This window comes from Sesamum indicum, unplaced genomic scaffold (genome assembly GCF_000512975.1).
Source record: "Sesamum indicum cultivar Zhongzhi No. 13 unplaced genomic scaffold, S_indicum_v1.0 scaffold00256, whole genome shotgun sequence".
Taxonomy (NCBI): Eukaryota; Viridiplantae; Streptophyta; class Magnoliopsida; order Lamiales; family Pedaliaceae; genus Sesamum; species Sesamum indicum.
In genome coordinates this window covers 1-24,951 of record NW_011628150.1, presented here as the reverse complement: position 1 = coordinate 24,951, position 24,951 = coordinate 1, and the positions used below count along the sequence as shown (strand labels likewise).

Sequence of the window (24,951 nt, the reverse complement as noted above, 5' to 3'; positions counted from 1 at the left end):
AAATTTTGAAACAAATTTTGATGGTCAGGAGCAGCAATATCTTTTCTTCCTGCATTCTCAAACTGGTTGTCGACAAACAGCTGTTCGGCGGGCATATCAGACAGGACGTCCCTCTTTGATTTTATAAAGAATTTATGTGGAGCCACTCCAGTTAAACTCAAGGATCCTTTACTCTCTTCAGAAGGCTTGTCTGATAAACTACTCTCTTCCTTCTCTGTTTCAGCTGGCCATTGTACTTTAAAGTTTAAGAAATCAGACAATGGGGTCAAAGTTTTAGGTGAGCTCTGGCCTTGATCTTGCTCACTTTTGTTTGTTCGATTGACCATTTCCTGCAAGGCATGCTTTTATTTCGAATGTAATAGTCATTATGACAAAGACACCCACATATTTTTTTTCCTTTGTGTTTCTTTGGGGGGCAACTACAGAACCAAAACGAATAGAAACCCTGGCTAGTGGAAAACCAATCCAAGGAGATCATGATGAATGATCCTCCTGTGCCTTCCTAGTCCGATGCTACCACTCAAAAGAAATTCATCAATTTACAATTTTTAGATCCTTCAGTTTCTATGAGTAAAAACGTCAAAGAAAAATTCTGCTTTCGGCTTGATCCATTAGAAGCAACTTATTTTTTCTAGGAAACAATCAATGCATGGGGAAGAGAACAAAGCAAGACCGAAGAAAAGAATATCAATAACAAAAATTTCAAATTTCCATAAAATGCCTACAATCTTAGCAACACAATCATTTGCTGTACAACCAAAGAACCAAGATGCTTGTTAAGCAGAATTTTTTAACTACTAATATATGAGGTATTTAAATTAAAAAGTATGCCTTTGTTGCAGAATTGATCTCCATCCAGAAAGTATGAAAGGAAAGAGCTTTGGTAATTAGATTACAAGCAACTTATCTGCTCAGGTCCTTCTTATGTCAAGATCACAAGTGATTAATAATCATTATCCTATAAACTTACTCATCATTCTGAACTTATTAGCTTTTGACTATGAATTGCAATTACTGGACGCCTAGAAATATATATATATATATATATATATATATTAAATAAAGGAAACTAATCAAATCAATATGAATATGATCACTACGAATGAATATTTTTGTTTACATTCATCTTTGGAACATTTGGCTAGGAGCATATGCACTTGTATACTCACAGATAGTTTTCTTGGCATTTGAGGCATCACAATTAAATCAAAATGTTATAAATAGGGACTGAGGAAGACTAGCATAATGTGGCGATTCCATGCAAATCTCTACCTGTTTTCTCCATTACCCCCACCCAACCTCACCAAGACCTAACCAGTTGGCCCCTTTACTGGGCCCATGTACATTTCCTCCCACCCCATGGCTCCTAACATCCTCATTGTCAGCTGATCCCCGCTGCCTACACGTACCAGCTATGTGCGTCCTGTAAGAACCTACTGAATAGGGCGGGTCTTACTCAAGAGTTTCAAGATGGTATTGCTACATTTATAGAAGAAGCGATGTGTCAATATTCATATGTGGATGGTGAGAAAATTAGGTATTCTTGTCAGAAGTGCAAACAATGAAGTTTCCAAAACTACAGACGAGGTAAATTTCAACCTGTTTATGAAAGATTTTATGCCGGAATATTATAATTGAACTTCTCATGATAGGTGGTGTCAATATCCCAAACTATTGGGAGAGAAAGGGAGTAAAGTTTGTTGCTAATGTTTTATTTTTTGAAGTAGACAGGTTGTATTTTCAAGTTTTGTATTTGCATTTCTAAGTTTGTGTTTGCATGTGTAGAGATTAATTTTTGTTGAATTTTTCTTTGGTACCTACCAATGCAATTTTATCATTTTTATTTTAAATATATATATATACATATAATATTGGGATGTAATGTTGTTAATGATTTATGCTTGAATTTTTTATTTTTCATAATTCATGTAATTAATTTATTTTTTGCCCAACAAGTGTTCTTGTTGAATTCCTAATCCATTTATTTTGGGCCTAACAAAGTGTTGGGCTGCTTCTGCTGGAAAAAAAATCGGGTCTAGGAGCATGGATTCGGGTCTGATACCTATTGGTTCTCATGTCGGGCCTAAACCCTTGCATCAATTATTAGAATGACTTTTGTATGGGTCTGAGGCTGGGTAGGCTTGTGAACAGGCCCAGTATATCCATGTCTAGACCTCTTAAATCAACTCCAACCCAGGCCCAAACTCAACACATTTAAATTAGGTCAAGATCCGTTAAATTAAAATAATTGGGTATAGACCCAATTTACCCATACCCAACATTTGGCCCAACACTCTGCAGCCCCCCCTCCCGCACCCACCAATTTCTCTCTCAAAAAACCCTCAAGTCATCGTTTCTCTCAAATCTTCTGCCTCGCTTTTTGGTAGCGTTTCATTGCCAAACAAGTTGCAAGCAATTGATTCTTCTCTACTGGAATTTAGACTCGTCGGAGGGACTTAGCTGGTGTACTTTTAAACAGGGGTGTCAACCTTGATCCTTTAAGCAAATTGGCCAAAGCAAGTTCTTCTATGTTTTGTATTGATTTGTTATACGTTAGGGGTTGTCAGTGTCCTCTATTCTTTTCTCCATAATTAGATGAACACTGTAACATGTCATACTTGGTTTTTTGGAGGTTGGTTTAGTTGTATATGATTCTCAAGTTCCAATTGGAGCCACCCCAGAATATATGGCTGGCCATTATATGGTATTTTTAGGCCCTAGACTTTTCTAATTTTAGTTCCATTTGTGTGATAACTGATAAAGCTAATGATTTATTTTCAATCAGGTTCAAAGTGCCAGCTCTTTTTCGCCGATGATGGCCCTTGCTCCTCAGGAAAAAGAAAGAATTGTTGACATGGCGTGAGTATTTTCTGTTTATATGACAATGCATATTTCTGCTTTCTTTATTTGGTGTTTCTTTCTGATAGTATGATTCCAGCAACTCTTTCTTAACTTCCCTCCGAATTGTATAGCACATTATCTTCTATTCTTCGCCAATTCCTTTTGTCGTCCATTTAATTTTACTGCAAAATTCAAGTGCTTACGGGCTCTTTTTACTCCTCTCTCTTGGTGCACTCTTCCTCTGTTTTTTCATTTTCACCATCTTATATATCACGCTCACCACTATGTCTAACTATTATGTCGTAATTTTGTAATAAAATTTTCATAAATTCTGTTACCTGAACTTGGATGTCACTAAGGGTGCATGCCGAAAGGATCTTACATACATCACATAAATATTTATCTGGGATGTATTTGTGGTGCAATTATGATGTTGATTGCCTTGTATCTTCTCTGGTTGCTGATTTATGGTGCATTTGTAGGCCCGCTTCTGGTGGTAAGACATCTTAAACTGTTAAAAATTATAAAGCACATACTTAAAAACCCACTCCATACTCATAAGAAACAACAGAGGCAGCAGCTAGCAGCTTGCCTTTATACAAGTGATAACAGAGGTAGCCTGGCTGCCTCTGTACAGGTATTACAGAGACAGCAATGCTGCCCGTTGCCTGGGGGTGTAAATGCGTCGAGCTCGGCTTGGCTCGAGCTCCATTTTATTTTTCAGACCTCGAGCTCGTCGAATAGCTCTTATCGTTCGAGCTCGAATGACAGATAATGATCACGAGCAGCTCGAGCCAGTAGTTTAAGAGAGGAGAGATCAAAGGTTCTAGAGAGAGAGAGAGAGAGCAGAAAACCCATTTTCATATCAAATCAGTTCATAAACATTTTCATTTCTTGAAGCACCAAACCAATACAGAAAACCCAAAAAGACTAGAATAACACAAAAATTAAAGAACCATTTTTTCCTCATAGGTGCCGCCTGCACACACACACATGCCGACAGTGATACCAAGACTATGAGATGTAATGGCAAACCTATTCGAGCTTCTTGCTTGGCGACACATTAGGAATCACCTTCCTCGTTGCAGACGACAGAGGAAATGTGGTCGAAAGAAGGTGCTCGAAGAGGAAGATGTTGCTCGTTGAGAAATTGACCAAAGTAGAAGGTTCACGGCTCAAAATGTTTGCCGTGAATAGAGGAGTCGAACGGTGGTAGTCCGCCGGCAAACGGACCTACCTCTTTTGGTTCCGTCTCCGGCGAGTGAATTTGGGATTAGGGTTAGATTTGAAAATTGGGTGAGAAAGGAAATAGAGTTGAGTGGTGGTGATGGTGAGTCGTGAGAAAGAAATTGAAGGTGGGTAATTGTAATTGTACAATTAGTAAAAGTATAATATAACTAATCAATTTAGTAATTAGTTTAGTGGTGTATAATTAGTAAAAATATAAAAAATATATATAAAATATTTATACATAATTTTATATAATTATCAATATCAATTAAAAAATAAACATAAGTTATTTTTTAAAAGTTGTTGATCCTATTATATAAAAAAAATTAAGAGACAAATTTTTAAACCAAAGTATAAAATATTGATTAATCTCATTATATATAATAAAATAACAATAAAATAATTAAAATTTTGTGGCCTAAATCCACTTTGGCCCAGCCCATCTCACTGGATGTTGGAATTGAACAGTCCTGCATGTCCCATTTTCCTTTGCCCTGGCCCATTTCCTGACCAGGTCCACTAGGTCAACTCGTCTCATCCATTTTTTATATTTTTACTAATTATACACCACTAAACTAATTATTAAATTGATTAGTTATATTATACTTTTACTAATTGTACAATTACAATTACCCACCTTCAATTTCTTTCTCACGACTCACCATCACCACCACTCAACTCTCTTTTCTTTCTCCCCCAATTTTCAAGTCTAACCCTAATCCCAAATTCACTCGCCGAAGATGGAGCCAAAAGAGGTAGGTCCGTTTGCCGGAGGACTACCACCGTTCGACTACTCTCTTCACGGCGAACATTTTGAGCCGTGAACCTTCTATTTTGGTCAACTCCCCGACGAGCGACGTCTTCCTCTTTGAGCACCTTCTTTCGACCACATTTCCTCTGCCGTCTGCAACGAGGAAGGCGATTCTATTGGGTCGCCAAGCAAGAAGCTCGAACAGGTTTGCCATTACATCTCATAGTCTTGGTATCACTATCGGCATGTGTGTGTGTGCGGGCGGCGCCTATGAGGAGAAAATGGTTGTTTAATTTTTGTGTTGTTCTAGTCTTTTTGGGTTTTCTGAGTTGGTTTGGTGCTTCAAGAAATGAAAATGTCTATGAACTGATTTGGTATGAAACTGGGTTTTCTGCTCTCTCTCTCGAATCTTTGATCTCTCCTCTCTTAAACTACTGGCTCGAGCTGCTCGTGATCATTTATATGTCATTGGAGCTTGAACTATAAGAGCTATTCGACGAGCTTGAGGTCTGAAAAATAAAATGGAGAACTCGACTTATTTACACCCTTAGGCAGCAAGCAGCGATTCTGTCTCTACAATACTTGTACAGAGGCAGCCAGGCTACCTCTGCTATCAGTTGTATAAAGGCAAGCTGCTGTCTCTGTTGTTTCTTATGAGTATGGAGTGGGTTTTTAAGTATGTGCTTTATAATATATAACAGTTTAAGATGTCTTATAAGTTTTGTTTGATGTTTTGCTAGCTAAATGAGTTAATGTCATTATATTAATCATTGATAGGTAATAGGAAGAACGGGTTTTAATTGGCCAGAACACCAACGTGACAAGTTGAAGTTTGTCTCCACTAGTTCTCTGCGAAACAACTGTAATTGCAGATTGAGTTTTGAGGTAGAGAATGCAGTGCCTGAAGGGTTTTTCTCAAAATCCACCGTCGATCATTTCTGCTACAACTTCCTTTCCTTTCAACAATCTTAGCAGAAGCATAGTTTTTGGACATTCTTCCATACCAATGAACCAAAATGTGAAATTCTCAAATGGTACTCTGCTCAAAGTTCCACAAACTCATTGCAGAGCTTCAATGGAAGTTCAAGAGGCCTCTCCCAGGTATTTATGATTCTATCCTTCTTTTAATCTGACTCTCTTTGTCCTTATTGTTCTTTGAAGTATGTAGGTGGACTGCTCACGACATGTGTGTTACATGTGCTGCCAGGTTGCCTAGTTTGTTGAAGCCAGATGGACTTTTACCTAATAGTTTGTTTTTAAAACAAAAAGTTATTATAGGATAATGGATATTTTTTGGATGTGGTTGGAATTCAACTTTTTGGTTTGGTTAATTTGTTATTACTTATTTTTAGAGTTGTAGATTAAGATTTAAGACACTCTTTTCATATAATGTTTGGTTTATTTTACAAGCCGAAGTTTGCACTAGGGTAAATCCATCAAGTGCCTAGAGTATTTGTTTAGTATCACCTTCATTCCTATAGTTCAAATAGCAATGTTACAATCCCTACGGAAAACTAAACAATAGAATCTTATATATACATATGTCGATGTATATATGAGTCAAAGTTAAAATATATTCGAGCTCGACTTGTTGCCAGCTCTAGCTACACATAAGCCTAAAGTGATCTGAAGGACTGATGTGAAAGAAGTTTTAAACTTAAGGAATAGTAAAGTAGTGATTTTACCTTTGGGACGAATGTAGTACTAGTCTTAAGCTTAAAAGGACTACTATGACTTGGCCTTTACACTAAAGGACTATTTATGACATGACTTGGTTATTTTTGAGACTGATACTCATGTAAGGAGGTTTTGTAATTTGCTGAGATGTAATTGGTGGTCTTAATATTTTGGTTTTAGGACTTAGCCAATCTTGCAAACTTTCTCGAAGTTGTTTAAGTTTTATGGTGCATTTGCAATTTGGATTATGATAATCTTGGTTACTTTTTTTGAAGTTGTTTAAGTTTTATGCTGCATTCTTAATTTGGATTATGCTATATTTTATTTATTATGCAGTATATACTATAACTTAATTTGAGAGACTACTGGGGTTTTACTTTTGAAAGTGTCTCTAATTCTTTTTGCTCGATATATGATCGCAGAAGTGCCAATAGTACCAACTTACAGGTCCATGGGCTTTCGGAAACAATTGTGGGTGTTCTTGGTGGAGGGCAACTTGGTCGTATGTTGTGTGAAGCAGCTTCTCAGATGGCAATAAAGGTGATAATTCTAGATCCGATGGAGAATTGTCCAGCAAGTAACTTATGCAATTATCATATGGTGGGAAGTTATCATGATAGTGCTACAGTTGAAGAATTTGCCAAAAGGTGATAAAACTTGTGCACTTGCTTTGTTTTTGGATTAAAAAGGAAAATCAGAGGTTCTAATTTGGATTGAGATTATAGATGTGGAGTACTGACTGTCGAAACTGAGCATGTTGATACTGCAACTCTCGAGAAACTTGAACAACAAGGGGTGGATTGTCAACCTAAAGCTTCGACGATCCGGATCATCCAGGTTTTGATTTCTAGCTGTTAATGCAGTTTCTTGAGAGCCATACAGACCCTTGTAGCTGGATATATAACATGCATAATTAGATATCTTCTAGATCTTCTGGTTCAACAGTATTGTGATTACTTTCGTGATCAATTTCTTGTTTGCCCAAGTACGTGAGAAGGCTTTATTTCGTTCTTCGCAATGAGCATATGAGAAATTAAGATGTTTTTGTTTTTCCTATTCCTTATAGCTATTCAAAGATAACTCTTTGGCATCTTAGGAGTAAATTTTTTTTCTTTCATTTTCTAGTGCTATAGTTAATATATATTGATGGAGTTGTATATTCATGAATTCCCAAAAAGGAAGAACTACTTAGCATTTTTGCACAATTTATGTTATTAACATATAATCTTTGTATCTGTCCTCAGCATCATTTTATGCTTATGATGGGTTTATTAGTGCAAGTGATTTTTTTCTTGACTCCTAATCTTTTTAAATAACAAACTTTCTAATAAATTCAGCCTGTTAGTGGGACTTGGATCTCTATTACTTCGTCAGGATATTGCTATGCGTGCCGGTGAAGAGCTACAGAAAAGTTTACTGCTTCATGAACATTAAAAATTCCTGATATGTACATATTCTTGTGTAGCTGAAGAAAGTATTGAGTGACTTCAGATATGTGCGTCCTGATACAAGAACCACATTGTATAGTGGGAAAAAAATTATTAGGGATAAAAGATAACTTATTACCTGCAGTTACATGCAAAGAATTGTCTCATACTATTGCTAAGATGTTCCATATTGGTAAATTGAAGTGAATGCATGATGCTGTTGCCTTATTTACTTTAAACATTTATTATGCGGATGCTATTATTTGATTGTGCGAGCTATGAAAAATCAATAAAAGAGCTCTAGTTTGACATCTTAATGAAACGCATGAGATCAAATTTTTCAATATGACATGCTATATGTACGAGTCAATTCATTCTACACGCATATATGGGATTCTAATACTGTATGCTAACTGAGAAAATGTTTGTGAACAGGATAAGTACCTTCAGAAGGTCCATTTTTCTAGGCATGCTATTCCAATGCCTGAGTTTATGCAGGTAATTAGATATTGGCCAAGATTTTGAACCTAAACTGATGAATTTGAATATGAACTTAAAAATTAATATGTTCATATCTGACCAAAAAAATCTGTCCCATGGAAAATGTCTGGGGCAGATAGATGACCTAGAAGGTGCTAAAAGAGCTGGAGACCTATTTGGTTATCCTCTTATGGTGAAGAGCAAAAGGCTGGCATATGATGGACGAGGCAATGCTGTCGCTAAAAATGAAGATGAGATTCCTATGGCAGTAAATGGTAAGGTTTAGGGTGAAGAACATGCAGATGCACAAAACTTTGCTGTCTATTTATATTATAGTTCTCTGGTTTAAGATTGCATGGACTAAACTATGTGCTCGGCTTCAAGGTGAGTTAGAATGTCTCAATATAATGGCCTCGATGATGTTGAATTTTGAGCTTGTGCCAAGACGTGAAAGGATCTTTTGAAAATAAATATATAACTCTGATAAATGAAAAATAAACCTGAAGAAATTATTCTGCTTATTTGAGTTAAAAATTGAGTAATTTTAACTGTATTTTCTAAGCAAAATTGGAATTATTATCTATAAGTTTGCCAATGTAATATTTTTTAATAAAAAATTATAGGTTAACTATGGAGATGATTTAGCTGGAGAGCCAGTTTATTAGAATGTAACACACAGGACAGTAAGAATGTCTATTTTGCCCTGCCATCTTTTATAATAACAATAATAAATTAAGTCTTAAGAGGATTCAACTTGAGAACCAATTTAGTAGAGTATCACATACAACTTATTCTTGTAATATTGATTTTGAAATGCCAAATTATATGAATATGTAAGCATGAATACTTTAACTTATGATATTGCCAATTTCACTGATAACAGTTATTTTAACTGAAAGTTTAACTATTTGCAGCCCTGGGAGGATACACTGGTTTATATGTTGAGAAATGGGCACCATTTGTGAAGGTTAGTGCCTGTTGGTCAATGTACCTGTCATGATGACTTATGGATAAGTTCACCTTTCACTGTCCATGTGATGCTTTTCAATTTGCAAAAGATAACACTCTATGATAATCAGCAATGGACTATATTATATACAATATTGTCTAATCCTGTTTGCTTCCTAAGTTCTTATCAACTTAAAGCTAGAATACTTTCTGTTCCATTTTAGGCCACAGGATATCAATTATTTCATGATTGTTGAGTTCATGGTGAGAGTGGCAAGCTCAATAAATAAGACAAACTTCAGTGGAAGAGAAAGAAATCGTTGTAAGGGTCCCGATTATGCAAGTGCAGCATAAAGAGAAGTTCTAGCCTCATCCTGCTCCCTGTTGAATTGAAATTGAGGAGAGTGAAAATTTTTATGAGTTGAGTGTCCTTCAGTGTGGGACTGTTTTGACTCTTGGCCTTCTATTGGGTTGTTTTTGTCTTGTTGGCCTGCGTTCACTTGGTATAACACTTGCTTGATAATATTAATCATCTCATTTCTTGTTTCCAGTGCATGTAATGAGAAGAAGACAGGACTTTTTTTATTTTCTTGTTTTAACTGTGTAATGCTTGTTGTAGTTACAGATTTTGTAAATAAGAAAACAACAGATGGAGTTACCTGGAAGTAAACTGTAGTTTAGTATTGATGAATGTTAAAATTGAACTAGCATCCCTAAGATGGAAATTTGACCATAGGCATTTATTTGTAAGATTTAAATTTATCGAGAAAACCAAGTTTGTTTGGTGCACAAATGCATTGATATACATTTTATATGGATATATTAATTTATTTGTATGCACATTCGAGGTTGTACAAGGTTTAGACTTTACTGGGAAAATGACTTGAATTTTCAGGAGCTTTCTGTAATTGTGGCAAGAGGACGGGATAATAGTATGCTGTGCTATCCTGTTGTAGAAACTATCCACAGGCAAGATGATACCTTTGTTGGGGATTTTATTTTTCTATATTAGTTGTTCTGCATTTTAGATTTTCATCTAGTATTTCTCTTACCGTTCTTTTGTTTTTTTGGTAATTCTCTCTCGTACCATTCTTTGTGAAAATTTATCGTAATAATTTTGTTAATCTTTTTTATCTGCAGGGAGAACATTTGTCACATTGTTAAATCACCTGCGAATGTGTCGTGGAAGGTTCTGAAACTTGCTACAGATGTTGCATATAAGGCTGTGAGTTCATTGGAAGGTGCTGGTGTATTTGCGGTTGAGTTGTTTTTGACAGCTGATGGTCAGGTTGTTCATTGATGTTTCATCTTTATTACATCATGTTGGTACTGACATCTTCATGGGTCTAGATAAATAGCTTTTTGCATTTTTGCAGTCTCTGTTGTGTGCTTATGCATCCATTCTCCTCAGGTCTTGCTGAATGAAGTGGCCCCTAGACCTCATAATAGTGGACATCACACAATTGAGTCTTGTTTTACTTCACAATTTGAGCAACATCTGAGGGCTGTTGTTGGACTTCCACTTGGTGATCCATCAATAAAAAGTCCAGCTATCATGTATAATATACTTGGTGAAGATGAGGTAATGTGTTTGAATTGTCTTCTATAAACAGTATGATTTAATTAGTTTTTTCACACGCCACTATATATGAAACATCCAGTGAATAAAAGAGTACTTTGATTCTTCTTAAAGTGAAATATTTACTTAAACCTAGAAAAAAGCCAAAAATTTATTCTTCCAATTTATCATCTTTAGTTTTCAGTATAAAGTAACAAATGTTAGTTTGTTCTTTAAGATAATGTGCTTGGCTTATACTATTAGCGTACTATTGATGGTAGTACTTGTACGCTCTGTGGTTGGCCTTGCCTCATTTTGAAGGATGGTTCAAGATGGATAATAGAACCTTGAAAAACTAGTTAACAGAGAGTTCATTCAATAAATGTGGACATGGTGAATAGTAAGACATTGTCGGCCTGTCAGCAAAAGCTGAGGTGCTTACTCTTCTTAGCCTGCCTTGTAGGGAGAGCACAAGATTGTCCCAGCTTGTCAAATCAATGTCGTTAAATCCATAATATGCCTTTATTGGTCTTTACATATTGTGCTTCATGATTTTGGAACAGGGAGAACCAGGTTTCCTTCTGGCTAACCAACTTATCGGGAGGGCATTGAGGATACTAGGGGCATCAGTTCATTGGTATGACAAACTAGGTTGGTTAGTGCTGAACTATTTCTTGAATATAGTATATGTATTTACCCGTATGCTTATCTTAGTGAAGTGATCATCTACATTTTGCAGAGATGAGGAAGCAGAGGAAGATGGGTCACATCACCTTAGTTGGTCCTTCCATGGGCATTATTGAAGCTCGTTTGAAATCCATGCTCAGCGAAGAAACAGAGGATGATCAGCCTCCAGGTCATTTATCTTATTTGACTTTATAACGTCTATTCTCTGCACAATATGTGGATTGTTGCAGTCCTACTTTTGAATCTATGACGTGGATGGAGACGATTGAGTAGATTCCATTGGTTTATTGTCTGTCTTTTTGCAGTTAAAGATCATTTATGGCACCATTTTTATTGAGGGAAACATTTTAATGGTTACCTTTAACTTTAGTCATGTACATCCCATAGCATTTTCCCTTGTATCTGTCCAAGATGCTTGCCTGTTTGAGATTTATATATTTTCCTTTTCGTCTCTTATTTTGGTATGCAACTGCTTGTGGAAAATATGGACATCTGTGTAAAGTTATGTTGGAAATGGTAGATGCGGCAAACAGGGGCTAACATTTTGGAGGTGATGCCTGTTACTGAGATGCTAAAGTTTCTGTAGCGAATTCTATCGGCTCCCCCTCGGGGGGGGGGGGGGAGTTAGGGATTTATACCACTCTGGAGGTCATCAATGAAATTGTGGCTGTGGCTTTTTTAGCAGTAGCGGTTTGTTTTAATCTGCAGTTTTTCTTCTGACCACCTTTCCTATAACTGTTAATTCTCCTACTGCAGCGGCACCACGTGTTGGGATCATAATGGGCTCTGATTCTGACCTTCCTGTTATGAAGGATGCTGCCACAATTCTGAGAGAGTTCAATGTGCCTGCAGAGGTTACATAAACTGAACTTAGCGATTTTGTTGACAGCACAGAGATGGTTGTTTGTAATATCAACACTTATTGGCCTTAAATTCAATGTTGTTTTACAGGTAAGAATAGTTTCCGCTCACCGCACCCCTGAATTGATGTTTTCTTACGCTTCATCTGCTCGGGAGCGTGGTATCCAGGTTATCATTGCTGGTGCTGGAGGTGCCGCACACTTGCCAGGTCTCTTATATTAATACATGATATGTCTACTTTGTCGGATTTAATGGAGCAAACATTTGGTGACCTTGTACACTTGAATTAGGCATGGTAGCTGCATTGACCCCACTGCCTGTCATTGGTGTCCCTGTTCGTGCATCTACATTAGATGGACTTGACTCCCTCTTGTCTATTGTACAGGTACTTGTTCCTTTATCTTTTTTCTGGTTACCTACTACTGCGTTTCTTACTTCAGAGTCTGACAAGATTGTTTGGGAGCTGAATGCTATAAAAGAACATAACTGTAAGAAAGCATAACTTCGTAACTATCAAATGAATGTGTCAAGACATAGGAGAACAGTCAGGATATGGTTTACCATAGAGATTACCTCGAATTGCAGCTTTTACTTGGTAACTTGGGTAAACATAAAAAAACACAAGGCTTTAAGACTACATTGTACTGAAATATAAATGGACGAATTGCCCTTAACGACCAATATTAACTTGTACTATTATTGGACTTGGGAAAGAACGCAATGTAAGAAGACAGAACAAGCTGAGGAAATTATTGGTGAACTAGGTGAGCATAGTGGATCCATTGTCAATCTTGATCTGTGTTCAACTGGTTGTTGCAACATTTCTGGCCTTTTGAATTGTCGTTGGGGCTGAACCTGCGTTTGCATCTTGTACCTTCTGCTGTCTTGTCTCACTTAAACTAGTTAATTGATATAAGAGGTACTGTACAGTCTCCAGGTTTCAATCAAGCTGTAAGGATGCAGTAGCAATTGCGCATACAAATGCATAAATGTACCAAGAAGCCCTTCGAGATAAGCATAATTAAATTTACTCCCTCAAACTTTGAAATTTTACACTTAGATCCACACGGAAAGTGATCTGTTTACAATAGCCCTCCTTCCATTTTAAAAAGAGAATACTGACATCAATACAAATGGTTACTGACCAAAATACCTGTGGCGATTGTGAAAGTTTAGGGGTGTGATGTGATACAATTAGTCATTGGAGATGGAAAAAATTAATATTACTTGGTGGTCTTTATATCTTTATATCTATATGGAGTGAGGAGGTTATGACCGTTTTTACTCCTAGCACATAATAATGTCTTATTTAAGCATTTCTTCCAGTATTATAGGATTTAAATATGGAAAAGAAAAATGTTTACAAAAGCATCCTGCAGAAAAAGCCAGCTACAATGATTTCTAGGAGTACTACAAATCTCGAAAGGTTGTTTTACTGCTGTTCTACAAGTTAATGATGATAAACTTGATGATACCAAAGATTTCCATGATATGTGAACTTGTAAGATTATTTTGAAGTAATGTACTTGTTTGTTATAGTAATCAAAGTAGGAACCTATTCATTGATGCCTTAATTCATCTCTACATAAGATACATACATATATATATATATATATGTATATGTATATGTATATGTATATGTTGTTGTTTTACCTTACAAGACACGATTTAAAAATTGAAAATATTACATATGCATTGATCATTTTTCCAAACATTACATCAAACTCCTATTGGTGATAAACTTACCAGAACAACCCAGAGTATTTACGTTTCGCTTATCCGTGTTAACAGCTGTAGAGATTCTCTTAATCAAACATTTCAAGTATTGTTTTAAAACATTGAACAAAGAACAACTTAAAAACTAGAGTCAATATAAAAAATTGAACCGGAGACTTTTTCACGAAATATGCTCTTTTATATTTTTACTCCTAAATGTTATAGCCATTCGGGCATGATTATGAATATTCAACTCCTATTTGTCTATACTTTTTAGATGCCCAGGGGAGTTCCAGTTGCGACCGTAGCAATAAATAATGCTACAAATGCTGGTCTGCTTGCAGTAAGGTTATTAGGAATTAGTGACATCAACTTGCAGGCTAGGTGAGTCTCGCTCTCTATTTAAAGCAGAGTCTTTCTTTTTTCTTTCTTCAAGTTCAAACTAATGACGTGACCTGTTACATCCTTCCTCGTGTAGGATGGCCCAATATCAAGAAGATAGGAGGGATGAAGTTTTGGTAAAGGATGATAAGCTCGGAAAACATGGCTGGGAAGACTACTTGAATTCATGAGGATTCTGATGCCCTGTTCCCTAAGCAGCGTTTTTGCCACAAGGACAAATTTCACAAGGCCTTGAGATGAGAAAGGACATACAACCCCAAAGAAAGATAGTGCTCAAACTGATATGTCGAGGCAAAGCAAGAGCAAAGGTGACAGTGATTTTGGTTTTCAATTGTCATCTAGCCTATTTTAATACATCAAGTGATCTAACTAATTCTAATTTATATCCATGGTAGAAAATTTCTCATAAGAAATATTCACTTTACATGATAAGTGATTTAATTAATTCTCTTTTTTTTTCTTATAACCTATGTTACGCTTTAAAATATTTATTTTATATGACAATTTATTTAATTAATTTTTATTTGTTATTTTAATATGTCAAGTGATCCAGCTAATTCTAATTTATATCTAATGCAAGAAAATTTCTCAACATTAAATCCTTTCAATTTTCATGATTTTTTTTGTCATCTCGTGTTATATCATAGGAGTATTTTTTATCAAGTACTATTATATTGTGAATATAATAAATAAAAAATGATATGAGTAAATAATTATAATGGGAAAAGCACTAAATACAAATAAATGTGATAATGTGAAAAGTAATTAATAAGAGTAAATATGTGTATTTGAAAAATAGTTAATAGAAATTAATAAGTATATTATTTTATAAGTTTATCCTTAAAAAAAAATAACATTACAAAGTTGACTTAGTCCAATCAAAAAAAGAAAGAAACCTTTTAGGTGATTCACACTGTTATATAAAAAATATAGATAGATATAGATATAGATAATTTAATTATATTTTTTTTGAAAAAATCAAATGTTTGGATTAATACTTAATAGGGCAAAGATTCTAAATTGTCATCTATAAAAATAATGAAAAAAATATTATCAACAAAATATTATTTATTTACAAAATTTATTTCCATACACTTTAATTATTAAAAATAAAAAGCTACAACCGTATTTATTATTTATATATATATATATTAATAATATAAACTATGAATGAATTTTATATGATTTTTATATCTGTATTATATTTTATTCATTAAATACATAAATAAACATTATATACGTAACAACATAACAAATAAAGAATTCCAAGCTACATTGGATCATAAATCCCATTTTCTGTTGTTTTCTCACAGTATACTCTTATTTGGACTAAATATATCCAAAATGGATTTTTATAATAAATCATATTACATTTTTTACTCCATTTAATATATACACACCATGTGTATAAAAATTACGTCATTTATTTTATTTAAAAAAAAAGTTTGCACATGTATATGTTAAAATGGAATAAAAGATACAACAAGATTCGAAATAGAAAATCCAATTGAAAATAAATCACCAATTTAAATACAATATTTGCTCGAGTAATATCAATGTTACTTATCTAAGGTAACTATTTCCGTCTTCACCTAACAACACACAAGAATTGTACAGAAACATATACATATTACACACATACGGCATTGCATTTTCCAATTGCTCGACTCGTGCCAAAGCAGCAGGGATACGGACCAATGATGTGACGTGCTCATTGCTACTCCCTACCTCCCAGACATCAGATTTAAGAGGCCATGGTTTCCGTAGAAAGAGCCGATGTCCCAATCTTCAGTTGTAGACGAGAGAGTCATCAATGCAACAACGATCGATCTCATAGTTGGTCGAAACTGAGGATTTTCATGAGTACAAACTCTGGCAAGCATTGCCATTTATAATCACAAAGAGAGTGTAAACGCAGAGAGTTGATATTTTGCATATTACTTTGCAATATCTTCATATTTTTGTAATGAAAATAAATTGTTAAAAAAAACCTACAAATTTAGTTATAGTGAAAGTTAGGACTACTTGAAAATAAAAGTGAAAAGTGGAAAAAGTCGAAGTTCTTGTAATTTGACTAATAAGTTGCCAAAGTTGGTATGTGATAAACTTGTAGAATATGGTTTAAATGAGTAAAATAAGCTATTCTAAAATATAAATTGTAAATAAACAACACTCTTTTCAACTTATTTTCACAAAAAAGCCTGATTAAGAGAAATACCGAACCTTTTGGACTGAGTCAAGGGGGTATTTATCTCCAAGTCTAGGGTCGACCAGTTTCCGCAGTTCTTCAGTTTGGTCAGGCTTACTGAGAACCTCTTCAAACTAGCAAGAGAAGTAGATCGCGTCAGGAGCATGTAAATAGCCAAATCCCATTTACGCAGACGAATTATTCACAAACACATTTTTGGATTTAATGTTCGTGTAAGTCGAAAACAATTTACCAAAGCGACAAGGCCCTTTGAGTCTGCAGCGGAGTTATTTCCCTTAACTATGGCTTCCTTGGCTGAAATCAATTCATAAAGAACAACACCAAAAGCATACACGTCTACTTTAGGAGAAACATCGCCGTATTGAGCATACCTGCAAGCAGAATTACAGTATTGGATTTGTGTCCATTGCATTGCCCAATAGACCAAAAATTTCTCAGCAGAGGGAAATATTAGTTACTACTAATTGTCCTATTCTTGTGGACTATTAATTAATACTTTAAATAGCCATGATACGTCATCATTTTATGACTAGATTATATGCTTGAGTGGTGCGAGGAATAGATGTTTGAGAAAACAGAGCTAAGCTGGTTTGCGATTTACGCTCATGCAAAATTCAAATATACTCGCAAGACAAAGTAACCAAAATTGTTGTCAGACACTACGCATGAAGATGAGCTAGCGGACTTACTCAGGGGGCATGTAACCAAATGTTCCCACAAGTCGGCCTGTTGGCAGCGAACTACTTGCAACCTCAGTCAGTTTTGTTAAACCAAAGTCTGCAACCTGCACAACAGATTCAGTTTGTTTTATGAAGAAATCTTCATGCGTGAGTATGAGATCCAGGCTTCAGTACAAACCTTCCCATGGAAATTCTTGTCTATCAATATATTTGCTGGTTTGTTATCACGGTGGATGTAGACGGGAACAGTGTGCTCGTGGATATATTCAAGACCTCTTGCTGAATCAAGAGCAATTTGCACCCTAGTTGACCACGGCAGTGGTTCCCTGCCTGGAAAATTACTTCATATAACAAGCTATTTTTGTGAAAGCGCAGTTGTTACATCACATTTATATATTTGAACAAGGCTCACCTGAACCTCGGAGGTGTTGACTTAAGTTTCCGTTCTCAATGTATTCGTATACAAGGAAGAGAGAGCCCTCAACACAATATCCTATCAAGCGCACCTGTACCCAAAGATATGGAAAAAGTTAGCAAGCAATTAATTTTTATTATATTCACTAACTGGAACAGAGTTGTTCTAGAACATTGAAATGCATGATGTAGAAAGCTGTTTCTTGGTAAAACATAATATGATTCTTTTCAGGATCAAAACTAATGTGGGACAACCTCGACACAGTTTGTTTAGATACAGATTTCCAGGCTTTGCAATGTTACTGGTAGCAGACTCAAGGATGCAAAGAAAACTATAACCGGATTTGTTGAAGAGTTTAGGGGATAGAGGTAAGCTAATAATTCAATCATCATCATAGATACAAAATCCAACCAATATTGGGGTCATTTGAAAACCCTAGTTACAAATCCGTTCCTCAAATCCCATACAACCTAAATGAGTCTGAATTTGCTGAAGAATTAATATAATACCAGGTTGAGGTGGTGAACATTTGTCAAAACCTTCAGCTCAGCGAGAAATTCTTTACTGGCTTCCATATCCATTTTCTTAATTGCCGCTTTCTGCACAAAAATTTGTGAGGCAAATCTAATTATGATATTACAGAAACCCAATATCAAATACGCCTACCACAACCATGCGTACATAAAAATTGCATGTTTTCACATAAAAACTGAGACCTGAATATAATTGGACCTAATCTTGCAATCTCATACTTCCTTTTTCAGCTAGGCAGATTGAAACTTTGTACTTACCTCACCTCTGAGCTCGGCATAGTAGACTGCTCCAAATCCACCTTCACCAATCTTATTAGCAATACTGAAGTCATCAGTAGCACTTGCGAGTTCCTCATATGAGAACTCAACAGATTTGTCGACAGTAATGCCTGTAAGACCTGGAGATGCTCCATCCCGAGTACCAGCAGAATCTAGTGTTTTGATGTCTCCAGGAGCTAACCAAGAAATGAAAGACAAATAGCATGAGAAGATAACAGAAACATAATTACTGTGCAGCAAATCCATTCTACTGAACTGCAATACAAATGTAGTGTTATTCATTTCCAGTGAAACTGATGAACAAATACAATAATATGTCCATATTATGCTTGGCCCATATTTATCAGCATCTAGCTTAAGAACAATATTCATTAAAGAAGTATCTACTGTTTAGTATACGTATTTGGCTCTAATGAGAATCACGTTTACTGGATGAATGTTCTCTTTAGAGTGTAAAACTCAATAAGATCAGTTCTTTCTTGTTTATGTGTTATTATCTGTGTGGAAGACGCCCCACTAAAGTGGAGTGTCGGAAGGACTGGTTTTTGGGAGACTACATATTTTCATATAATTATTAAGAAACACCTGATCAGTCACCCGGTCATTTAGACATCTGCAACATGCAACAAGTTGGTGAAATAAACCAGAAGGAATCCAGAAAGGAAACCCACATGAGAAAAAACGTGGCTGCCCAAAAATGACATATCTTATGATGCTTAACAAAAAGTTGCATCAAGTCTCTAATTTTCAAATTATTCTCAACCTACAGTGAAATGTAAGGTGTTCCAAGTAAGCTTGAACATCAAACAAAGGGAACCATAGAGAACTATGAAATGATTCAACAAGTACCATGACCAACTTGTTGTAACTGATCTTCACGTACTGTTGAGAGCAATTGAATCTTCTCTTCCTTCTTTTTTCTTAGTAATCCTACATATAAACAACCTGCAAATAACAACACCCCAGCTATCCCAGCAACAGATATCCCGGCTATGGCTCCACCAGACAATCCTGAATTTGAGGGGTAGCACTTAGTTGGTAGAAGCATGTACAATTTCCAGGATGTATTTATTTTGTATCCATAGTGGAAATTTGGAAAACAAGAAATATAACATTAAAACCCATAGGAGGAGAAGGCCAGACCACCTTTGCTGCAAAAGGATCCAAAAAGGAAAAAGAATTGAGATAAGTATACAACTTCATATTATACTTACAAGCTGAACCACTCAATAAAGATGTGTAGCATCGTAAACCCATAGCTAAAAAGACATGCTACCTGTTGTTTAGAGGCCGAAAACTCCCGTTTTGGTCTGCATATAAATCAGGAGATTTTATTAGAGCAACACATAAATCAGTAGAGCCATGAGAATTACCATCAAGAAGTTCAAATCAAGGAGCATATACGAGATAATTAGGAAGAATGCCAGACTTTCCAGTGGTAAATATTCGACTAAATCAAGGAGTCCATGGAAAAACCAATCACTATGACCGAGCCTTCCAATAAATGGACCACTTTCATATAAAGCTCAGAGTCCTCATGCTTAATACTTGGAGAGCACAAAGAAGATGTAGATGACTTGTCATGGTTCAAGTGAAGCAATTTACCTCCTTGTTTAAGGAGGTAAATTGTATAATTTCAAAAAACACAATGGGGTAAATTACTGCAATATAAAACACAGAGAGAGGTAAATTGCTATTTTTTTTCATATGGGGGTAATTGCTCATTCGCAGTATTACAAGGGGGTTGTTTGCATTTTTCCAGTGTTTTCTATTGGATGTTTCCAAATTGTTATCTATATCTTGTAAACTATTTGATTGGTTTTTTAAATAGCATTGATTAATTGTATTTAGCTAGATATAGTATTTAATTGATTAATTATTATTATTATTATCTTCTTGTAATTGATATTGCATCAAAACTCGTAGGGAATGTAATGTCATATAGTTAAAAGAAAGTAAATGTAATAAAACACTTACCATCAATTACAGTACCAAAAAATAGTTGTCTTTTAGGTTTTTTATTTCTTATGTATAGAGAATGTAAGGTTATAGTTATTCTTGCATTTATCACATAATAGTAAATTGTTTCAAGCACAACTTCTAGTTTTATTTATAATAAAAGAAATATGATGGACAAATGACTGGTAAGATTCATAAGACAATAATAAATCTCAAATCACAAATTTCAAAAAATTATTTTACATATGCTCTATAAATGATTGACAATAAATCAAATGATACTAGTAATTTTCATGGTATCGCTAGAGTGTAAGATTGTTTTCAATGTATTTAGTATCGTGATTATTGTAGGAATCAATTAATTGGTTGTCTCAATTATTCTCTTTATTAAATATATATATATATGTTATATTTAGACAATAACATATTTTTTGGTACCTCAACAATATCATTAAAAAGATTTTGGTACCCCGTGTTCCACCAGAGTTGGTCCCAATCATTATGTCTTCATCAAACACTATGGAGATGTGAATACAAGGGAAAATAGACTCCATTTTGACACCAAAATCAAGTACATAGTGTTAGCGGTTGCTGAAAATAAGCTTAAAAGAGTGCTTTCTTAATCTACAGTTTATGCCTTTGAACCTGTTAGATTAACAGTGGTATCAGAGCCTCCTTTGATCCGAAAGCTTGCGGTGAACGGTAACTATTAAACTCACTCTCTTTACATTTCAGCGATTTCATTTCTGTCCATATATCTCGTTTTATTTTTCTGAGGTGCTTATCCCCCTGATTACCCTCCTGGCCGGACCCGTGAGGTCGTCGGGTATCTGGATTTGGGTGTTAGGCTGGAGAGGCCTTGGTCTCGTGGCGTTTATTTTATAGCGGTGGTTATCTCGTATTTTTAAACTGCTACTGTTGCTTTGTGCTTGTTCTTGGTGAACTGATAAATTGCAATTGTTGTGGACTGTGATATATATTATCTAGTGATATACTCCCTGTGATCGTATAAAAGGCGTCTCTGTGATACTCTGTGATTGAAATACCTCGTTCTAAAATCTGGTTTGAATACGTTTATATTTTGTCAGTAATCTGTCTCTTGATTCTGTGATATTTGTTGGCCTGTGTTTACTTGCTTGCCTTATTCCGCTGCAAAATTTGTTTTTCTTAAAAACCAATTTAAACCTTTTTCTTAAAAAGAAAAACCTTTGTTAATGGCCGGATACAATTTGCAACCATTTGATGGAAAGGGTGATTTCTCTATTTGGCAGCAAAAAATGAAGAGTATTTTGATACAACAAAAGGTCTTTAAAGCAATAGATGGTAGATACCCTGATTCTATTTCTGAAGAAAAAGTTTTGGAAAACGATGAATACGCTTATTCTTCCATAATTCTTAATATGTCTGATAACGTTTTAAGAAAAGTCGGCAAAACAATACACTGCTAGAGATTTGTGGGAAAAACTGGAGGAACTTTATACTGATACTTCTTTGTCGAGTAAACTATTTCTGCTTGAAAAGTTTTTTAAATACAAACTGGACTTGTCTAAAAACATTGACGAAAATTTAGATGATTTTACTAAATTGATTCAAGATATTAAATTGACTGGTGATGAGAACATTGATGATTATTCTCCTATTGTGCTTTTAAATGCTATACCTGATGCATATTCCGATGTGAAAGCTGCGATTAAATATGGTAGAGATAGTGTGAGTCTTGACATTGTTGTTAATGACTTAAAAAGCAAAGAAATTGACCTTAAAACAAATAGAACTAGCAATAATCAACATGAAGTGAACTCTGTGAGAGGAAGGTCTAAATTTAGGAATTCTAGTAACAGACACAATAGTAGGAGTAAAAGTCGGAATAGAAACAACAATAGGAGTAAATCTAGGAATACAGATTATTCATATAAAGATGATAAAGTCAGAGAAAGAAGATGTTATAACTGCGGCATAAAAGGTCACTATATCAAGGACTGTAGAAAACCTAGACGAGATAATAGAGATAACAATGGAGAAGAAAAAGAACGAGTGAACAATGTTGCTGATGAATCTGGTGAAGTGTTTATTGTGTCTGATGTGAATTCTGTGCATCCCATGAACATGTATGAATGACTTGTTGATTCTGGTTGTACATTCCATATTAGTCCTTTTAAAAATATTTTCTCAAATCTCAAACTTGGTGATTTTGGTTTCGTATCTATGGCTAATGAAAAACATTGTGAAATTAAAGGTATTGGTGATATTTCTTTGACTTTCAATGATGGTTACAAAATGACTCTTAAGAATGTTAGATATGTTCCTGAACTTAGTCATAATCTCATTTCATGTGCTGCATTGGAAGATGAGGGTTTAGAAGGTAGGTGGGGAAAGGGCATCATGAAAATCATGAAAGGTTCTCTTGTTGTTTTCAAAGCAGAGAAGAAACGCAATTTGTATTTATGTTCAGTTACTTATGAATCTATGGCTGCATCTGTGAATGTGCATGACAAAACCTTTTTGTGGCATAAACGTTTTGGGCATATTAGCCAAAAAGGACTTGAATTTCTGAATAAAGAAGGCATTTTGTGTGATAAGGTTGACAAATTGCAATTTTGTAATGATTTTGTTATGGGAAAACAACATCGTGTGCACTTTCCTGCTACACCCTCCCCAAATCCCTCTATGTCATCTTGCATATTAGACTACGTTCATGTTGATGTATGGGGACCTTCTAAGGAACCTACCCATGGTGGAAACCGTTATTTTCTTTCCATTGTTGATAATTTTTCTCGAAAGGTATTTGTTATCTTGCTAAAGCACAAGTTTGAGGTTTTTGAAAAATTTGAAACCTGGAAAATTTTTGTTGAAAACCAAACGGGTAAGCGGCTTAAATCTTTGCGTACTGATAACGGTCTTGAGTTTTGTAACAAAAACTTTGATGATCTTTGTGATAAATTTGGTATTAAAAGACACAAGACCAATCTCTACACCCCACAACAAAATGGCGTTGCTGAACGCATGAACAGAACCTTACTTGAAAAAGTGAGATGTTTACTGATTAGTTCTGGATTACATAAATCTTTTTGGGGTGAAGCTGTTTTAACTGCTGCTTACTTGATAAACTTGTCTCCTTCTGTGCCTTTGTTGGGTAAATCTCCTAAAACTATTTGGAGTGGTAAGAAACCTGATATTTCTTTCTTACGTACTTTTGGTTGCTCTGCATTTGTTCATCAAAGTTCTGATAAACTTGAACCTCGCTCTTTGAAATGTATTTTTATTGGTTATCCTGTTGGGGTTGAAGGGTATAGGTTGTGGGATCGTAGCCAACCTGGGTACAAAGTGATTACTAGTAGAAATGTAACCTTTAACGAGGGTGAAATGCCCTGTCTCTCAAAACCCGAAACAACAGAAAAAGACGTAACCTTTAATAAGGTGGAGGATAACCAAGAAGAGGGAGAGTATGTAGAAACGAATAATGAACAAAACATAGAAGAGCCCATAGAAAATCCCAATCCCTTAGAAGATTACCAACTAGCACGAGATAGGAATAGAAGAGAACGAAGGATTCCCTCTAGGCTAAATGATTTCCAAGTAGCATTGAAAATTGAAAATCTAGAACCTTCGAACGTAGACGAAGTCCTTAAGTCAAAAGAATGGTTTAGTGCCATGAATGAGGAAATGAAGTCTCTTAAAGACAACCATACTTGGGAACTAGTGCCTAAACCTAGAGACTGCTCCTTAGTGGATTGCAAATGGATCTTTAAAATCAAGCAAGAAAACCCTTTAAAATACAAAGTTAGATTAGTAGCCAAGGGGTTCACTCAAAAGGAAGGGATAGATTACAATGAGATTTTTTCGCCTGTTGTGAAATATACTACTGTACGTGTTATCCTTACCCTAACTGCTCATTTTGATTGGGAATTGAAACAAATGGATGTCAAAACTGCTTTCTTGCATGGTGATGTTGATGAATGCATATATATGCGACAACCTGTTGGCTTTATTAATAAAAACAAACCCCATCATGTTTGCTTGTTAAAGAAAACTTTATATGATTTGAAACAATCACCAAGACAATGGAACAAGAAGTTTGATATGTTCATGCTTTCGTTGAATTTTAAAAGGAGTGACTACGACCATTGTCTATATTTCAAATTTTTGAATGATATTCCTGTCTTTCTCGTTTTGTATGTTGACGACATGCTTATTGCTAGTCCTAGCATAAAATTAGTTGAAACTCTACAAAATGATCTTTCCAAAAATTTTGAAATGAAAAATCTTGGTGATGCAAAAAGAATTCTTGGCATGGATAT

The 24,951-nt window shown here is 35.2% G+C and overlaps 2 protein-coding genes across 3 annotated transcripts; one reads left to right on the top strand and one right to left on the bottom strand.

Moving 5' to 3' along the window:
• Positions 1–2,334: 2,334 nt before the first annotated feature.
• On the top strand, positions 2,335–15,041 carry LOC105179969 (phosphoribosylaminoimidazole carboxylase, chloroplastic). Of its 2 annotated transcripts, XM_011103630.2 has the most exons (18): positions 2,335–2,704; positions 2,786–2,859; positions 5,600–5,923; positions 6,922–7,146; positions 7,225–7,336; positions 8,362–8,424; positions 8,543–8,681; positions 9,321–9,373; positions 10,250–10,323; positions 10,495–10,642; positions 10,766–10,936; positions 11,476–11,563; positions 11,652–11,768; positions 12,356–12,453; positions 12,551–12,668; positions 12,751–12,845; positions 14,454–14,560; positions 14,655–15,041. In XM_011103630.2, exons 3-18 carry the CDS (start codon positions 5,715–5,717, stop codon positions 14,746–14,748), a joined length of 1,911 nt encoding a protein of 636 aa, XP_011101932.1. In that variant the 5' UTR covers positions 2,335–2,704; positions 2,786–2,859; positions 5,600–5,714; the 3' UTR covers positions 14,749–15,041. The 2 variants fall into 2 exon arrangements, with proteins under 2 accessions (XP_011101932.1, XP_011101933.1); XM_011103631.2 differs by lacking the exons at positions 2,335–2,704; positions 2,786–2,859; positions 5,600–5,923; ... (5 more) ...; positions 10,250–10,323; positions 10,495–10,642 and having other exon boundaries at positions 10,892–10,936; positions 11,476–11,549.
• A 1,032-nt stretch (positions 15,042–16,073) lies between these two features.
• On the bottom strand, positions 16,074–20,026 carry LOC105179970 (lysM domain receptor-like kinase 3; the record flags this gene model as incomplete). Its single annotated transcript, XM_020691503.1, has 11 exons — positions 16,074–16,467; positions 16,802–16,900; positions 17,020–17,158; positions 17,477–17,571; positions 17,646–17,797; positions 17,880–17,973; positions 18,392–18,481; positions 18,674–18,870; positions 19,544–19,705; positions 19,841–19,845; positions 19,971–20,026. Coding segments are annotated over 11 exons (1,254 nt in total), but the record flags the coding sequence as incomplete, so codon positions are not given.
• Between the last annotated feature and the right edge of the window lie 4,925 nt (positions 20,027–24,951).

Coding starts and splice junctions, on each gene's coding strand:
- LOC105179969 (XM_011103630.2), top strand. CDS start 5,715: ATGCAGTGCCTGAAGGGTTTTTCTCAAAATCCACCGTCGATCATTTCT. Junction 8,425..8,542: donor CAATGCCTGAGTTTATGCAG/GTAATTAGATAT, acceptor TGTCTGGGGCAG/ATAGATGACCTAGAAGGTGC. Junction 14,561..14,654: donor GACATCAACTTGCAGGCTAG/GTGAGTCTCGCT, acceptor TTCCTCGTGTAG/GATGGCCCAATATCAAGAAG.